The 18632-nt window shown below is 34.8% G+C and overlaps 1 protein-coding gene across 1 annotated transcript in view; it reads right to left on the reverse strand.

The window, feature by feature from the left end:
- Positions 1 to 18632, reverse strand: part of DNAH8 (dynein axonemal heavy chain 8) — a 151476-nt gene that overhangs the window by 65195 nt on the left and 67649 nt on the right. The window contains exons 45-54 of the mRNA XM_074820651.1: positions 18308 to 18495; positions 16313 to 16399; positions 16109 to 16216; positions 15198 to 15332; positions 14395 to 14556; positions 10894 to 11140; positions 8505 to 8746; positions 8284 to 8424; positions 4138 to 4375; positions 3025 to 3167 (exon numbers count right to left, since the gene is read on the reverse strand). Coding sequence (XP_074676752.1) covers positions 3025 to 3167; positions 4138 to 4375; positions 8284 to 8424; positions 8505 to 8746; positions 10894 to 11140; positions 14395 to 14556; positions 15198 to 15332; positions 16109 to 16216; positions 16313 to 16399; positions 18308 to 18495 — 1691 coding nt within the window. The remainder of the gene's footprint in view (positions 1 to 3024; positions 3168 to 4137; positions 4376 to 8283; positions 8425 to 8504; positions 8747 to 10893; positions 11141 to 14394; positions 14557 to 15197; positions 15333 to 16108; positions 16217 to 16312; positions 16400 to 18307; positions 18496 to 18632) is intronic.

An 18632-nucleotide genomic window follows, 5' to 3' on the forward strand; every position in this document is an offset into this window, starting at 1 on the left:
TTGAACTTTCCTCAAAGGAACACCATCCTTCCTTTAAGGAATACTGGTTCCTATCCACCCCTTCTCATCTCCTAAATTGGAATTTTAAGTCTGTTGCCCAGGTTTTCCAGCCTAATTATGCTGACATAAACTGACTTGGGAAGAAAGGCCTTCTGGATCCTCAAAGAGTCCATGTGTGCTCTGAAAGCAGTATGTTTTGCAGAATTGGAACCAAACTTGACCTGTGCTTTTTGTCCTGAATTTCATCAACAGCCTGTCATGGACATGCTTGATTCTTTCTCGGAACAGCCATAGAGGAATGGGAAACCAATGCACTTTTTTCAGAATACTTTTAACAATAAGATGATTGATATTGCATAGGGCTTTTAGATGACTTATATCAAACTTTGTCAAAGGAGATTTTGGCCAAACATGTTCACAGAAATGTCAGGAAATCTTAGAATTTTTCCCAAAATTTTTCTCCTTACTGACTGTTTTATTATTGAAAACAAACTCCCTTTTGATAAGAACATAATTGTTCTGTCTCCTTATCATGGCAGTATTTACAACAGCAGCATTTGATGCTTCTAATAAGGTACTTTTGGCTGTTACAACTAATACTATCTTAATGTATGCCTCACTATATATTTTTTTATTTTTCAAAGCATTTTTACTCCTCTCTGGTGGCTTATTCAAATTAAAGGTGCAGAAAATTCTTGTTTCAAGCTGATATTTTGATAGCAAGTATTTTTTCAGACATGTAATAATCCTCCATGGTTTTTTTCTAGCTCAGATTTTCATCCTACTTATGCTTTTGACAGATGGTATTATCTTCATTATTATATCCACTCCGTGAAGGGAATTTAATCAGTTTCCAAGAGGGAGTTTGTATTTATTTATGATTGTGAGCACTGAAGTTGATAATGCAGGAGATCTGAAATGCTCAAATACTCCTGACTGACTTGCTCCTGCTTTAAATTAATGCTCTCCAACAGATAGCCACAATGATACCACACACTCTCATTCTTCACCCTGTTTTTGACATCCAAGTGATCAGTTGACCATGATAACACAGGTGATAGTAATAAACTCGCAGAACCTACAAGTCAGACCTGTAAAACACTGTTTTGGTTTCATCTAGTATATGTAATTCAGCTGTAGCTGTGTCCTTGTTTCATCTGGGATAGAGTTAATTTTCTTCCTAGTAGCTGGTACAGTGCTGAGTTTTGGATTTAGTATGAGAATAATGTTGATAACACTCTGATGTTTTAGTTGTTGCTAAGTAGCGCTTATCCTAAGTTAAGGATTTTTCAGTTTCCCATGCTCTGCCAGCAACAGGTGCACAAATAGCTGGGATGGAGCATGGCCAGGACAGCTGATCTGAACTAGCCAAAGGGATATTCCATATTATTGAACATCACACTCAGTATATAAACTGGGTGGAGTTGGCTGGGAGGGGCCAATTGCTGCTCAGGCATTAGTCAGTGGGTGGTGAGCAACTGTATTGTGCATCATTTGTCTTTTCTTGGGTTTTATTTCTCTCTCTCTTTTCTATTTTATTCCTTTTCTTTACTATTATTATTATATTTTATGATTGTTATTATTACATTATATTTTTTTAGTTATTAAACTGTTCTTATCTCAACCAATGAGTTTTACTTTTTTTTTTAATTCTCCTCCCCATCCCACTTGAAGCGGGGAGGACTGAGAGAGCAGCTGCATGGTCCTTAGTTGCTGGCTGGGGTTAAATCACAAGCTGGAAAGAAAGTCATGCTGCTGTGATCTGATCCAGGGGAGAAAAAAAAAGAAGATATTTCTCTATCACAGTTCAACATGTGATTAAATCAAACCCTATCAAATAAAAAATGCTTGAAAACAAAGCAAGATGACTGCTTCCATGGAGGCGAACATTCTGCTCGACAGGGAAGCATAGACAAGTCCCATTGCATACTGAATTCTGAAACTTTTCAGATGAAGAGAGGAAGATATAAACTGTATACCACAGAAACACTGAATTGTGAAAATGTCAGGTTTCAGAGACTCTTTTTAGAAGCCCTAAATGTTTGTTATTTCTATTGAAATGATGGCCAAAAGAATGTACCTGGAAATATAATCATTATCCCCCAAGGCATTAAGGTAGAAAGATTAATTATTTGTTTCCAAATAAAAGATTTTGCATGTTTTCATAATTTGTGGCAGATACATCAAAGCCACAGCCACATTATGGCCTCTGGAACAGTTTCATCAAACCCAGTCAAGAGGTTTTCTGTCCAAATCTCAGAATCTTACAGAAAAACAGATTCCAGCAATGGTTCATGCACTTGTGGTATTTCTAGTACTGGCTTGAGCTACTAAAAAGGGAGTACATTGACTTATATTTCACAAGCTGACACAGATTTCCATAGGAAGTTGCTAGGGTTATTAAGAGCATTGTGATAAAGCAAAATATGTATTTTTCAGATCTTCCTCTGTTTGAAAATAGGCTTGTATATTTTTTAATAATTATTGCTTAATGTAGCCTGAGTCAAAAGCCATGACACCAGGTTGGTCCTTACTAGTTAAAGCTGTATGAGGAATGTTCTCTCCTTTTCCATAGCTGTGACTACTGCTATTAACTACAGCTTTCTTAATGGAAAAAAAAAAAAGGCTAGGAATTTCAGATTTTTAGTGAACTGCTTTGTGAAATTTATTTTCCTTGTTTCCAAAGTCAAGAAAGCACAAATCAGAAATATGAATATGGTGTAAAGAATAAGAACAATGTTTTATGTCTTTGAGAAAAATTATAGGTTGTCGGAGTTAAACTTTTATGAAAAAAAAATTATAGAAAAGATAATTTAAATGTTTTGCCTGTGCGCAGAAATTAGTACAGAGGATTCATATTAAGACAATAAAAACAGAGCAATATGTAAATAATTATATACCTGGCAAGCAATGACTACAGACAGAGAATACGAAGAATTATTGCAGCCACCAGTTACTTTATAAGTAGGTTTCTATTTATTTCAAGTAGGAGGCATATACTTAAATAAATAATCCTGTACTTACTTTCTGTTGTTTTGCAATTGTGTTTATCAAAAACTGAGTTCTGACATTGTCAACATTTGGAACCAGAATAGACGCATAGTCTGGGACATTATCTGTTGGATAAACATATTGCTGAATTCTTTTACTCCAGTGCTCCCAGTCACCTGAAATGACAAAAAAAAAAGAGGGAAATATCTCACAATATTTGATCATGTTTAAAATTTTGTTAGTACCCAAGAAAAAAATTAATCCTAGATATTGTGGGTGAACTACTACAGAGTATAAAAAGTGATGTTTTTTTCAAATCTAGCTAAAATGCATCTATCAAAGCACCTCTAATTAGTCTACAGTCCTACTAAATATACACTTATTTCTTAAATTTTTGTATAGCTAGCTAAATAAAAATCCCAAAAGAATGTTTACCTAGAAACTTATTCTCACACTGCTGGTGAAAAATTATAGAACGTGGGAATATGGATTGCATATGTGTACACTAAATCAACATTGCTGGAACAAAAATCTGAATTTGGATACAAGAGAAATAGATGTATTCATGTGAAAATTTACTCTGAGAGGATTAAGTTCTTTCTGAAACTGGTTGTGTGTGTTATTCCAACTGTAAGTTCATTATGGAAAATATCACACTATTCAAAATACCAATATTCACAATATTCAAAATATCACACCATTATGGTTTTGTAAACTTTAAGATTTATTTATCACTGATTATCAGACATGGATAAATAATAACTAAGTGGAATTACAAACATATTTTTTAACAAAAAATACTAGTTGTGAGGAAATTAAATATAAAATTAATATTAATTTAGACTAAACCAGTCTAAGCATAAATTATCTAAAAATTGTAGGCTGGTTAAGTTAATAGAAAAGAAATCTGTAAGAATGAAATTAAAAGCAGATGAAAATGTTACCAATGAGCACTCTATCCCTTGTTTCTGACTTCTCGCTTCCACAGAGGCACTGCATACAGAATCTGTGTTACTACTATACTGTCATCAAAAATCTCTGCTCATATGATTGTATAATAAGGACTGAAGGAGTAATTTTAAATTTCAAAGAAGCTATACTCAGTTTTAAAATGCCAATATAAAGAAGGTTAGTGCTTTTTCTTACCATAATCAGTAACATAAAACTCATACATCGTTTCACTGCTGCCAGGAGAGATTTCTGGTAAGTTTAATTTATTATCATGAGCTCTAATGAAGGCTTCAAGTTTATCTCTACTGTCCAACTCCAGAAGGGCACCTAAACTCCACATTATTGCAAAGCAGAACAATTTATGCAGATGAAATATAGTTGATAAACCACCTTCTTCCTTCGATGGAATCAAACCCTCCAGAAGATTAATAGACTGAAATATTTCAAAATATTATGCATTAAGAAAATATTACATAATCACTTTTTTATACCTATATGCACATACATTATTTATATGTATTCAAACTTTAAATCATAATTTGAAAACCATTATAAGTTACCAAAGAATAGCATAAAATTCAGAACTACAAACCCAAGAAAATAGATTAAAGATACCTATATAAAACAGGATAAAATTTTCAAAATTACTTAAGTATTTTGATGATCAACTATCCTTTTAAATTATGCCTATGTAATAAATGTCATTTAAGAGCTAGGGTAACAGAACAGTTTTTTAAAGGGATTTTGTAGTATCTAGTGGGATATTCAGAACTTCAGGAGTAGGTTGGACCTGGCCATTTCTTTCCATCTTTAAGCATGGAAGAATTTTCAGCATCTATCTGATGTATCTATCTCAGTTATGGTCAGTTAATGCATCTATCACATTAACTTCTATTTTGTGTTTTTAAAAAATAGATCTTATGATTGCTTCATTCTGTTTCTAAGGAACTAGATTTCAGATTCCTGAAATCTTGTAACTTGCTATCTACAATTCTGTGATGTTTCTCATGAAGCCAGATGTTTTACTTTCTTAGATAACATCACTCATATTCCCTTTCTACACAAGCCAGTGTCAAGCACATTTTTTCAAAATATGTTTTTTTAACAGTGAAGCATATTTTCAATCAGCTCTTGGAATTAGTATTCTTTATGCTGTCTTGGATCTCATAACTGAAGTGAGAATTAATGCAGTAACACATAATTTTAATGCAGCCTAAAGGACATAAATAGTTAGAATACTTCTGATAATTTTAAAATTCAGTTTAAAAAAATGATTAGTCAGTATTAATTACACTTCATAACTTTAAGATAATGTCACTTTTATTTGGAAATCAATTTATCTAATTATTTCCAGGACAGGCTGTGTCCCTGTTTATCTGAACAAAAGCTTTTTGTTCCCTCAAATACAAGCTCAAGCTCAAAATTTCCCATGATGCTCTGGATCTTAGCAATATTCTGTAACAAGTTTTGAAGAAAGAAAACAGAAAAAAATTAAACTGACTTATAAAAACACACAAATGGTTGCAACAAATCAGATGAAAACTTCAGCTTGCCCAGCATCTCATCTGCGATAGTGACCAAAAGTGGACAGTTAGAGAAGAGTAAAAACAAAGAAAAAACTCTCTTGGCTTGTGGTGGTATTGAAGGTGGTACTTCCTGCTGGTACTCTCTTCAGCTTGGGGCTTTCTGAACCAAATACACTTTTTCTGGGTTTAGTAATCCTCTATGGATTTTTCCACACTGAAAATATCAAGACTGGTCTTGAACCTACATAAACTTTTATCTGTGTCTATAGCACCCTTTGGCAAGATGTTCCATAGGTCTGCTATTCACCGCACTGAACAGTTTGTTTTTCCCCTAAGTGAACCCCTTCATGCTTATCTTCACTGAATTTCATTTTCCATTTTATTACCTATTTATTTAGTCTCATAAAGTCTGTCTACAGTTCTTCATGGTTAGCTGGTTTGTCCTTACTACCCTGAATAATTTAGTATCATCAGTAAACTTCTTCACCTAAAACTTTTCCAAATTGTTTATGCACATTTCGAACAGCATTGGTCCTAGCAAATGTACCTCAGGATGAGTGGTAACCCCTGTTCTTCCTAAGAACTGATAGTCCAATCACACTTTTCTTATCTTCTAATCAGTTATTTATCTAGAAATGAACCTCCTATCTTCTACTATAACTGCTTAGCTTCCATGTAAACCCCTGGTAAAGAACTTTGTCCCTTCATGCAGACCGTATCAATCAGATCTCCTTTAGTTACAAGTTTAATGACTTCTCCAATAGGCTTGTAAGGCAGGATAATGCTAAACAAAAACTGTGTTGAATCTCCTAAGGTAAATTATATTTGTCTGTCTAATGAGGTGGGCCAGAGGATGGAAAACAGAAAGTCAGTGGAAACAAGGAGAAAAGCAAAGGTGAAATCACTTTTTATATAAAACCATTATGAAGCTGTTGTAGATGAAAACCAGCTTAAATTGTGATATGGGTACATGTGCATGTTTGGGTGAATCTGCTATTTACTAGACGCAACTGGTTCGAGGTGGTTGTAATTTTGAAAACACCAGAACAAAACAAAAGCAGCACATCCTGAATTCCGTGATTAATAAAGAGACATAAGACAGAACCACCAGTCAGGAGGTTGATAAGGTACAGTGCTTCTGCACATAGACCATTTATGGCAAAACTGGGATCTTAAGGTTCTGGAAAGGAGAGGAGCTGTAGAAAAGAAGGGTTCCAAAATGAAGTGGTCTTGGAAAAAATGAGGCCAAGAAAGAAGGAGGTGAAGATCCTGGTTGGAAGAAAGATCATGGAAACAGGGGAAGATCCTGGAGATCAGAGAAATGCATGTAGACAAATGCTGGATGTTGCCAAGAAACCTTGTCAAGTAATGCCAAATCCTGGTAGCTGCAAGCAGCTGCACAGCACAGAAACCAGCATGACTTTTTGCCCTACCTTCCCACACCAAGAATGAAATCCTTGCTGGGAAGAGAAAACAAGACTAAATGAAACACTGGAGGAGGGAAGCAAGTGAGTAAGCATATCTGTGAAATGAACAAGTAGGGTAAAAGCTCTGGTCTCACTGCCTTAGATAAACCCCAGCACAGAAATCCACTAAGGGTTATTTACTTTGTAGCACCTGTGACAGAAATTTACTAGAGATTGTCATTCACGGGAAAAAACATTTAGTACAGGTTAAATCAGGGAAATATTTCCCTGACCAAGCAGTATGAGTACAACACTGACTTGTTCACACTTCCTAACAAGTCCTAATCAAAAATAACATAAAACCTTCTAGTCTCAGGAAAAGTCTTCCACAAAGACAACATCAATTCATTCAGAGGCTTCACAGATAACAAAAGTAGAAGAAAAAAATATTCCCTCTCTCTAAAAATGTTGTGCATAGCACATCCATCTTGTTTATCACCATAAATTCGCAAGTTACATAGTTTGTGCCTGTGGACTTCAATAATACAGATATCTTGATTCCATTTGATTTGGCTCAGTTAATCTTTGCAGCATTTGCTGTGGCTATTCATTTGCAGCAAAACACTTCAAACTGTTGAAAATCTGCAGCTAAATCCCTAATGAACAGTAAAGAGATACTGGTGCAAATTGACTAGCTTAATATTAAATTGAAGCATTACCCAAAACATTATCTTGTCTATCTTATTCAAAGGCACTACTGAATTTGTTATGAAGGTGTCAAGATTAAAACTGAGATTACATGGACAAATGGAAAGTCTGGAAACTTAGAATCTGCAGATGAAAACAGACTCATAGAGAAATCGGCTGGAGACATGCAGTATAGGACTGACATAATTTTATTATTAATAAACCACTGATAAAGTTTGGACTCCACTCAGGGTAGAACTCCAATTGCTAGGAAGAGACAGGCAAAAATTACTACACTGACCTTGGAAGAGCTGAGTGACAGAATCACAGCTATTACATATGGAGATAAAAAGATAACTAGAATTATTCTTCATTCTCTCTGCTTACACTACCAGTAGGAGTAGACTGACCCTTACCACAATTTGTTTTGTATGAAAAGAACTGGAATGAGACCACTATCTTATTAAACATGTGCTTCTGAAAACTTACTGAAGCCTGCAAATTCCAGTGAACAGAAGCCTAAATATGAAGCAAGAAAGAGAGGTAAAATTTTCTTCTGCACATCTTATATTGCCTAAGAAACAAATATTGAGTTTGATGTTTTCTTTGTCAGGAAACAATCTTTTCAAATTAAATTTTATTGCTATCAAATGTTCTCTGCTATTTCTGCATGCTTACTATAGTCAGTCAATTCATACAGACTTACACAGTATCTGTTTTACCTGCATAATGTAGTTACATTCCAGAAGCTCCATTTTTGGATTAAGGTTTAGTTTCATATATTTATATGCTGGTTCAAAAATTCCATCATACAAACTTTGTAAAACTTCAGCTTCTTGAGAAGACCGTCTTTTCAGCCATGCCTGAAAAACATCCACAATATTTTTCTGTATAAAATGTATAACAAGGTAAAGTTAGGAGTAGCCAGCAATTAATACCTTACTTGCAATATTGGTCTCCAGTTGAGGGCAGAAGAACTGATGTAGACCATACCCATTCGAGAAACTGTTGCTGGAGAAGCATTCTCAATGCTGTGGACCTCAAATAACAGTTTACATGTAGGAGACATAGGAATTCGATCTCCATTTGCTAGAGTGAGGGTCTTGTTATCATCCAAAACTGAATTTAGATTCTCAATCCAGATTGCATCTACAGGACCATCTAAAACCAGAAACACATTTTCACCTGGAAAAATAATCAAAGGAGATATAGTTCATATTTCCATGCTGAAAAAGCAAAAAAAGTAAGTTTACAAAAGATGGTCTAGAACTTAAATAATGTATAAAAATGTATTTTATTTATTGTCATTTCTGCCATCTCCACAGATGCTCATTACTGTCTAAATTGCATACTAATTTAAGGAACTATTTTTGAAACTATTAGTAGCAAATGAGGGCACAAGTTTTATAATGTTGAACATCTATGGTGAGATTACCTTGGCTGGCTGCCAGACAGACACTGCCACTCTCTCCCTCCCCCTCCTCAACAGGACAGAGGGAGAAAATAAGGTGAAAATGCTTGTGGGTTGATGTAAAGACAGGGACATCATTTATCAAGTACTGTCATGGGCAAAACAGACTCAACTTGGGAAAAATTAATTTATTGCAAATTAACATAAACTTGGATGATGATAAACAAACCAAAAAAAACCTAACACACCTTCCCCTCACCCCCTTTTCTTTCTCCAGACTCAACTTCTTCCTTCCCAACCTAATCTAACTCTTCCTCCTTCCTTCCCCCACCCCCACTCCTGATTGGCACAGGGGGGATGGGGAATTTGGCATTTTGTTGCTAAAATAAAGGTTTTTGGGGCAACTAAAAAAAAGGCATTGAATATTCACAGATCCCATTTAAGTTAATGAAAACTATCATCACTCATCAATTCTGAAAATCTAGTTGTTTTTCTTTCATTTTGAAACATATAGATAAAAATGCCTAAATTTGGCAAATTTTGAAATTCTGGTTTTGTTTTGAATATAGAAAATTTCTAATAGAGAAAATACAGATATTTCCAATACAGAAAATTCAACTTTCTTATAAAAGAACCTCCTTCTAGGACGGTTCCCTGGAAGGATTCCCTTTCTTTAATATAAATATATTTTTTTTCAGATACAAATGAATCACTGTGAAAATGAATTTCAGTATTCCAATCCTAAAATACTGAAATATAGATATGGGTAATCAACATATGAAAAGACATGAAAAAAACATTATTTTAAAGCTAGTGCAGTTACTGCAAGTAAATCTACATTATAATTTATCAGCTTCCAAATAACATATCTGCACTGTAGAACTCAATTGGCAAGGAAACAAACACTTTTTTGAATTCAGATATACTACTGAAATAATACATTTTAAACTGTTGACCTTTCTTGAGAAGTGAACTGTAACCTCATCTATGTTCTCTATAGTTTCTCTAGATTGGATCGATGGCCCAACGTTAACAGGATGAGCTTCAACAAGGCCAAGTGCCAGGTCCTCCACTTGGGCCACAACAACCCCATGCATTGCTACAGGCTTGGGGAGGTGTGGCTGGAGAGCTGTCTGGAAGAGAAGGATCTGGGGGTTCTAATTGACAAACAGCTGAATGTGAGCTGGTAGTGTGCCCAGGTGGCCAAGAAAGCCAACGGCATCCTGGCTTGTATTAGAAATAGTGTGACCAGCAGAAGTAGGGAGGTGATAGTCCCCCTGTACTCTGCACTGGTGAGGCCACACCTTGAGTATTGTGTCCAGTTTTGGGCACCTCAATACGAGAGAGATATCGAGGTGCTGGAGCGAGTGCAGAGGAGGGCAACGAAGCTGGTGAAGGGCCTGGAGAACAGGCTCCTATGAGGAGTGATTGAAGGAGCTGGGACTGTTTAGTTTGAGGAGGAGAAGGCTAAGGGGAGACCTCATCACTCTCTACAACTACCTGAAAGGACATTGTAGAGAGGTTGGTGCTGGTCTCTTCTCATAGGTAATTAGTGACAGAACAAGAGGGAATGGCTTTAAACTCCAACAGGGGAGGTTCAGACTGGGGAGGATTATGAAAAAATTTTTCACAGAAAGAGTGGTCAGACAGTGGAATAGGCTGCCCAGGGAGGTGGTGGAGTCACCATCCCTGGATGTGTTTAAGGGTCATTTGGATGAGATGTTGGGGGATATGGTGTAGGGGAGAACTTTGTAGAGTAGGGCTGATGGTCGGACTCGATGATCCCAAGGGTCTTTTCCAACCTGAATGATTCTGTGATTCTCAACAGGGAACTTCACCACATTCGCAAATTCAAGATGCTTTTTTCAACATATCATTCAAGAGGTATTTTTATGATACCACACACAAAGTATTTACACACCCTTTTTAGCTTTCAGTGTTTTCCTCCACAGTGTAGAAAAGATTCCATCTGTCCAATCATTAGTTGCAGCATCTAGTTTTCCAAACATCTGAGGAGCAGTAATAGCTTTGGGGTTCATACGCATTTCTCTATGAGGTTGGCCACATTCTGTCAGCGCTCTCATTAATATACTTATGACCATTGTTTTGCCAGATCCACTAGGTCCAAGTGTCATCAACCCATGCCGTACTAGAGAAGTTTCATACAACTATTAAAAAAATCAAAATATTTTAAGAAATATATGCTTTTGGAAGATTTTCATTTGCATTTAATAAGTTTGATAGTCAGTGATCACAAATATGTTAGATATACAAATTATATGCTCAGAATTGAAATCAGCATGCATGTGCTGATTTTTAGTGTTTTGTGGAATATTACATTCCTTCACACTCTAATCTAAGCACCAAGCAAATTTACTTTAAAACAGTTTACAGAACTAAATCTTGCCTAAACTTTTTGAAGTAACTGAAAATAATTTTACCAGATTTTAAAAAGGATTTTCTGTATTATTCAAAATGAAAAATTAAGAGTAGCAAAACATTAATGCAACAGAAGAATGACTAATCACTACAGTGCTAAAATACCTGAGTACATGAAATGAACATATGGACCACCCTTCCTCCAGGACTGCAGATGGGTTTGGGTTCAGGAGAGTTCTTTATTAAATTTTCTATTTTTCATTTAATATTAGCTTTAGGCTTGCCATGGAAGTGGCAGGGTCTGCCTACACAAGTACCTCTTTTTGGAGCAACTGAAAGGAACAAAAAAGTGGTAGTCCTCCCGGATGACAGAATCTTGTAAGGAGAAGCATATATAGCTGCTTCCTTGGCAAGCTGAATAAAAGCTTGTATCAGTACAAGGAGGAAGATCTACAGGCACCACAAATCTAAACTAAGATCAAGTCCACCATGAACTTGACCATTTCAAACTTCTTATTCCCACTGGAACATAGAATTTGTTAAAGCACAAGCAATCTTCCTATGGCCAGTTTTGCAACCAGAAATATTAAGCTGTGAATAAAACTGTGAACATAACTTTAAGCAGGATGGTCAAAAGTGTTTTCTCCCATGCAAAATTTCTGCTGGTCAATGTGAAGCTGCGTGAAGGACAATATGGATCCAGTCTGAAGAATGTGGAGCAAAACCTTCTGTAAATTATGTGGGGTCTGAGCAGAGCTATAAGTATACCTCTGGTTTGATGACAGAGACAGTATATTTTAGTTGCTGTGAAGTAACATAAGGCAGAATGTTGCACTTTGTAGAATACTGTAATGTATTGTATCTTTTGTTCTCATTCAATAAATCAAATGGTAGTTTTGGGGTTTTGAGCTAGACAAGTTTGTAAATTTTCAGAAATCTGGTAATAAGCACAAAGGTCAGAGTGTCTTTCTTGGTTTACATCTAGTTTCTTTTAAGATACTTAGTTCATAAGAGCCAACGATATAGTTTCTAAGACTGTACAGCCAATGAACAAGCCTAGCACTTCAAGGCCTGTAGTTTCAGAAAGTCTCTATTCTGAGGTTGTGTTTCAAGAAGATGCAAACATATTTCCATAGGGTAAAATGTTCTTAATTATCAGTCATAGTAGCTATACTCTCAGCTTAGAAATCAGCAAAATTACAAATAAATACTTCTAGGGCAATATAGTTTTTAGCCATTAAAATGGTAAAGGCTATTAGTGTTAACCATTAACAGTGTTTAACAATTATCCAAAAAACAGGGATAAGTAAAATATGACAATTAGAAGACAGCATAATTCTTCTCTGGTTGACAAACTTCACAAAGAAAAATTCAATTTAATCAATTAATGGAATTTTTAAAAATAAATAAATTTTACTAATTAAGGCTACAAACTCAATCTCAATGAGTAATACAGTCAATAAAGTAAAGTTGATTACTGTTTAAAGCATGGTATTACAAGAAAAAGTGTTCACACCTTGTTACCTGCATGCAGGAAAAAAAACCAAAAAAAACCAGAGAACACAGGAAACCAACAAAGTCATAATGTTTAAAGAAATCACTGTCATCAATCATTAAAGTGTGTTCTCAAAAAAGTGTAGAACAAAAAGACAGAAGATCAACAATGCTCTAGTTACCTTTCTAGCTTGTCAATTTATAATCGTTTAGTGATTGTCTAATTATTTATTTCTTGAGTTGTTAGTCTGTTGCATTTGTTAAGTTTGCTCTTTAAAAGATGGTGTGTATAGGGAAGTGTGTTGGTGTAAAGATCATCAGAACATCAGTTAACTGTCTTTAATAATAAATTCAAAGTTAGTTTCAAACACGACTGCGTGTCAGAAGTACAGCTGTCAGCCATTTAAATGTTATGTTGGAGTACAGGTCCAAAGAGCCATTGAAGCACCTTTTTTCCTTCATATGAAATAACTACATATTCATTAATCAAGATTATCCCACATTAAACACAAATTACCATAACCCAAAATTACACTTTAATAATTAAATCATTAGTTTACTAAACATAATGTCTCACAAATAATCTGAAGTCAAAATAATTTCTTGTAACACCTTAACAATTTTCTCTCTTTGCTTTTCAATCAGAACACACTCCAGGTCTGAAGAGCTTGCAACACAAGGTAAACAAAACATACTACTCTCCTTGCAAGCTGCCAGCACTCAGGGTCTATTTCTCTATTCCTCAAGGGGCAAGAACCAAGTGTTTTTCACATCAAAACTAAACAATTTTTTGTTTTATGTAAACAATGTTGTTTGCAACAACTTTTTGCTACACATCCTCTCATTCAGATTCTATGTATTTTCTTACTCATTTTTACTGAAACTCTTTCATGCAGGTAACAGTGGGAGACATATACCACTTAGGTGGGGGTCTTTCCACAGAATTCAGGTGGCTAATGCACTTCAGAAAGATGCTAGCTGTGAACACTACAGACACAAATTGACAGTAGCTGGGCTGTCTGCTCAAACTCATCATGAAGATTCTTCTTCATTACAGAAATATATTTAAGTCAGAAATACGTACCTCTTGCATTTTTCTTTGCCCTTATAAAGGTCTTTTAGCTCTCTCCTCCTATTCAGCAGGAGATGTGCCCTAGCTATGTTTCTTTCCATTTCTTTATTTAGTGCTTTGGTCTTCAAAATGCCTCCCAATTCCTCTTATGCCCTGCTGTCCCTAGTCCAGGAAACTCATGTTAGACACCCATGAAGGTGCCTTTCTGCTTCATTCAGATAACTTAGATGCACTACCATATCTGGGAAAGGCTGGGTTAATAACATGCTTTAAGGAGGGTTTTTTTCTTCTTCTGGATCATTTAAAGAAATAAAAACCTAAGTCCCTTGAATTGATCTTCCTTAATGTGATGTACACACAACCTCCATTTTTTCCCATATTAGTCAGACAGTTATTATTGAGTCAGACAGTGGTTTAACAAGTAAAATGGTGTTCTGACTCCTGTTGCTAAAAACGTTTTGGAAAAAAAAGTTTTACCTGAACAAGCTTAAGATTCCATGGTGGATGGTTAATCAGTCCTGCCTCTTCAACCTGATTAGCTACTGCAGCCTGAAGCTCAGCATAAGTATTACTGTCCAACTGTAACCCCGGAAAGAGATCATTGACAAGACTGAGAAACAAAGGCTCGTCTTCATCTATCTGAAACAAAAAAACATTATTAAGTGCTTAAAATATGGTTATCCAAAGAATTTTCTCAAACCAAAATTAATCTATGTTTTAAAATAAAACAGTAAGAATATATTTTCTAAATACAGATACTCATGTTCATAAACACAGCCAGCCAACAGGACAGCTCACTACAGAACTAGCATTTTGAAAATGTCATCCATATGCCATGCGAGAAATAAATCCAAAACTGAAAGAAATTTCCCAAATACTAGACACTGGAATCTATTTGTAAAATTGATTTGTAAAACGCTTGCAGCATATATTCGAAAGAACATCCTATCTGGAAAGAAATCTTTAAAAGGCTAGTTTAGTGGATACTCAAATTATTCAGTTTATTTACGGTACAGTAGGCAGTCTGTACACAAGTCAGTACATAAAATGTCACACCCACAGCTAAACCACTATTAACTTATTTGAACTGCTGCACCCTGAGCACTGTTTACAAGTCTAAGAAACTCTCACTGATGTTTAATGATAATACGATGATTATCATATTTCAATTTTTAAAGAAAAGGATGTCTAATATTTTTTCCTCATTTTCTACAAAACCTCATAAAATATCTAGTGGACTTAACTCTACATGGTGCTAAAATATTAAATTAGATTCTTACCAGCTTAGAAAGATTCATATCTCTTAGCCCTCTCATAACAATACTTAATTCGCTTTCATCTGGCCTGGCCCTCTTTTGAGACCCAAGAGTCCTCAGTACCGAAAGGATATTCCTCAGACCAAAGTCATAATGGACCTAGAGAATGGAAAAAGGCTTATGCTTCGGTAACAAGTTCTCTAGCTTTATTTCATCAGTATGTCAAACCTTACCTACATATGGTACAGTATAGTTGCCCTGCATGGAAAAGGTAGCTAAAATAGGAATTGTTGATGTTTTTTTAGGAATTATTCTATTAAAATAAATGAAGGATAGTAACGTTATTTTCAGGAAAGGGTGGGAGAGATTATAAGGTTTTTCTTTTTTAGTTTAAATTTAATTGATTTCACCATTTATAATGACATATAGCAATTATTTTGAAGCTCTGTATAGCAGGGTTTGAAAAAAATAATAGTTCCATTCCAGACTGGGTCTTTCCAACTGAGGCAGCTTAAAGCCAAGACTTCAGATCAAAGCAGGGCTATGGGGAGAAGGGCAACGTAAATCAAACTTCAGATGTTCCTCCTGTGGTTTCCAATTTCCAACTACTTTCTCTAGCCCTAGAAAATTCTTACAGAAAAAATGACATCTCCAGGTTAATTTTTACCTGGCTGCCATGTTTAGGCAGAGAACCTCATGCACTTGCAACTACAAACTATCATTCTTTAACAAACTAATGTGTGTATGTGACTACATACACATAAACAAGGTTATTTGTTAAAAAAATTGAAAGATATATTTGTTTGAATTATATTTAAACTACTTCACTGTTTTGAAAAGCATAAAAGTGATGCTTCAAAATCAATCTGCATGAACCAAAACCTAAGTGATTGTATTGTGAAAATATGAAGACAAAGAGGAAGGGAATACACTACCTGCTTAGTGAGCTGCTCCTCGCAAAGCTGATAAAGAACAAAGAATTTCTGGGACAAGATCACATTATCAATAAATCCATAACTTGCAAGCTTAACTCTTATAATTATCTGAAATAAATTTTTTTAGAAATTCCATTAGTTTTTCTGAAGGTAGGTAAGCAAAGTAAAATAAAGTTTTTCTTTCAGTTCAGTGAGTAATTATACCTGTCTATCTGGAACCATCATTGCAACAGTTCTAAACTGAATTTTGAGATTTTCTGGTAGTTCTTGACGCCCAGCATATCCAGGATTCTATATAAGAAAACATACTGCATTATTATTTATAACAGTCAAAATAGCATCCTTTCATTGTTCAATTAATAAATTTATGCATAAATACCTACATCTATTTAGAGTTAGAACTCTTGTCTACTAATGATTAAAATGTGAAGGAAAAACTTCAACCATAACTGTCAATTTAATAACCTATGCATAATTACCAGAGTAATAGCTGAATTTCTCTACAAACAAGCCAACAATCAGAATTTTAAAATTTCATGGAATAGAATCTAGTAGTTTGATTTCTTCTAGTGTATTCCCAATGTGAATAAAGTCTTCATTACCATTTTGCAGAAGAGGTAGGTTTTGTAACATATAAAAAAGTCAGTGTCTTGCAAGAGTCAAATAATAATAATAAAGATGATAATGATAAGGATAAGGATAATAGTAATAGGATAACAAGCAGCTTACAGCGAAGAAATATTAGGATGCCCTCTATTTCTTGTGTCTAAAAGGCTAGCAGTAAAGTACAGAATCTCACTGAATATTTAATAGTTTGCAAGTGAATCCTATCTGCTGAGGTAAGAATCATATAAGAAATTGTAATTCTCTTCTAGCAACAGAATTGATTTTAATAATGGCTCAAGAATACACACAGGATATTTTGCAATGACACAGTAAAAGTAACATAGTCAACAAAAAATAAAACATGAAAACTTTACAAAAAAATAATATGAAAGAAAATTTTAATGACCAAGAAAGTTTGACTAATAAAAGATTTCTGGAAACATGAGGTGACATTTAAGAAATTAGAAGCAGTCAAAAGACATTTATGACCTCCTCAGTTATTATACTGCACTCAAACATGCAGATGAAGATTTTAATTTCCCATAAAGTCATCTTGAATTTCCAGCTGTCTTGGCATTAGGAAACATACACTATAAAATTCCCTGCCTATGAGATTACAGGAATTAGTGTTATGAAGCCTCAGGAACCCTATGGCAACAAAACAGCATACTCTGAAAGCTAATATTCTAAATCCAGGAGTTTGTGTTTCTCCCTTGGGTAATGGTTGGTAACTGGTGTAAAATTACATGGACTGCCTTGCGTACCTTTTTTGAGCAGATTATCCATTCAATTGTGGGACCTAACTTTGATCTATACATATATAAAAATAGTCATTATAAGAAAGGGAACAAAGCATATCAAATACCACCCATAAAAACTTCATTATATAAAAAGCACAGTTCTGTCATAATGCCTGCACTGATTCCAGGATTGCTGCACAGAGGAGAACGGGCCACTTTGCCACAGAAGGCCAAAAGCAGACATCGAGCATTATATTTACCAGTTTAGACACATCCTGTATCAACAAATTAAAAGATCTGAAAACTTTTTGCACAGGTTTTGAAAAGACCTGTTGTCATTGCAGTACAAGGAGAGTGGTTTATTCCAGAACAATTCTTCTGAAGAATTCTTTTTATATACCCATGTAAAGTACTCATTAGACAAGACATATATCCTTGAAAAATGTCCTTCCTATATCTCCTGCTTTAAGTGTATGTTCTTTTTTTTTCCCTACAGTATCTTTCTCACTAATACTGTTAAAACATTTCAGCCTAAGGTAGTAAAGCATACCAGTGTTTCAGTCCTCACAGTGAGCACAGAGAATTCTGGAAGTTTGGCTAAACTCTTATTCTATGCAATGAATTGCAGTACAGTAATGAAAGAAGATAATTATGAACCTTTTCAATAATTTTAAAGTAAAAACGAAAGCATGCAATTCATAAATAATAAGATTATTTATGTGTTCCAGTAGTTTAGTCTAATTCTATAACAACAGCATCACTTAATTAATAAAATTGTCTATTTTCACCTTGCCATGTGATTAATTGTATATAGTACAATTTCTCACTTCTCTGGAATTATTACTACATTTACCATTGTTAGGAAAATTCCAAACTCTGGATTTAAATCTACACAGTCTCCATCAGAAAAAATGAACTGCTTTTTTCTTTCTTTTCTTGCTGTTAAAATAATATAGATTTGTTGTGCTGCTACTGACAAGACAGGCAACTCAATTCGGTTGAATTCATCAAAACATCCCCAAGATCCAGACTGTGCAAGACCTAAAACAGGGACATAAAAATTTATTATGTTTTCTTCATGCATATTTGAGATATCTGAATTAGGTGACTTTTCCTTGAAATAATTAAATAAGATTAGTTTTATTTATTGCCCTGTGGCCAAGGCCTATCTTCCTCCA

The sequence above is a fragment of the Strix aluco genome, chromosome 3 (genome assembly GCF_031877795.1).
Source record: "Strix aluco isolate bStrAlu1 chromosome 3, bStrAlu1.hap1, whole genome shotgun sequence".
NCBI classification, from domain to species: domain Eukaryota; kingdom Metazoa; phylum Chordata; class Aves; order Strigiformes; family Strigidae; genus Strix; species Strix aluco.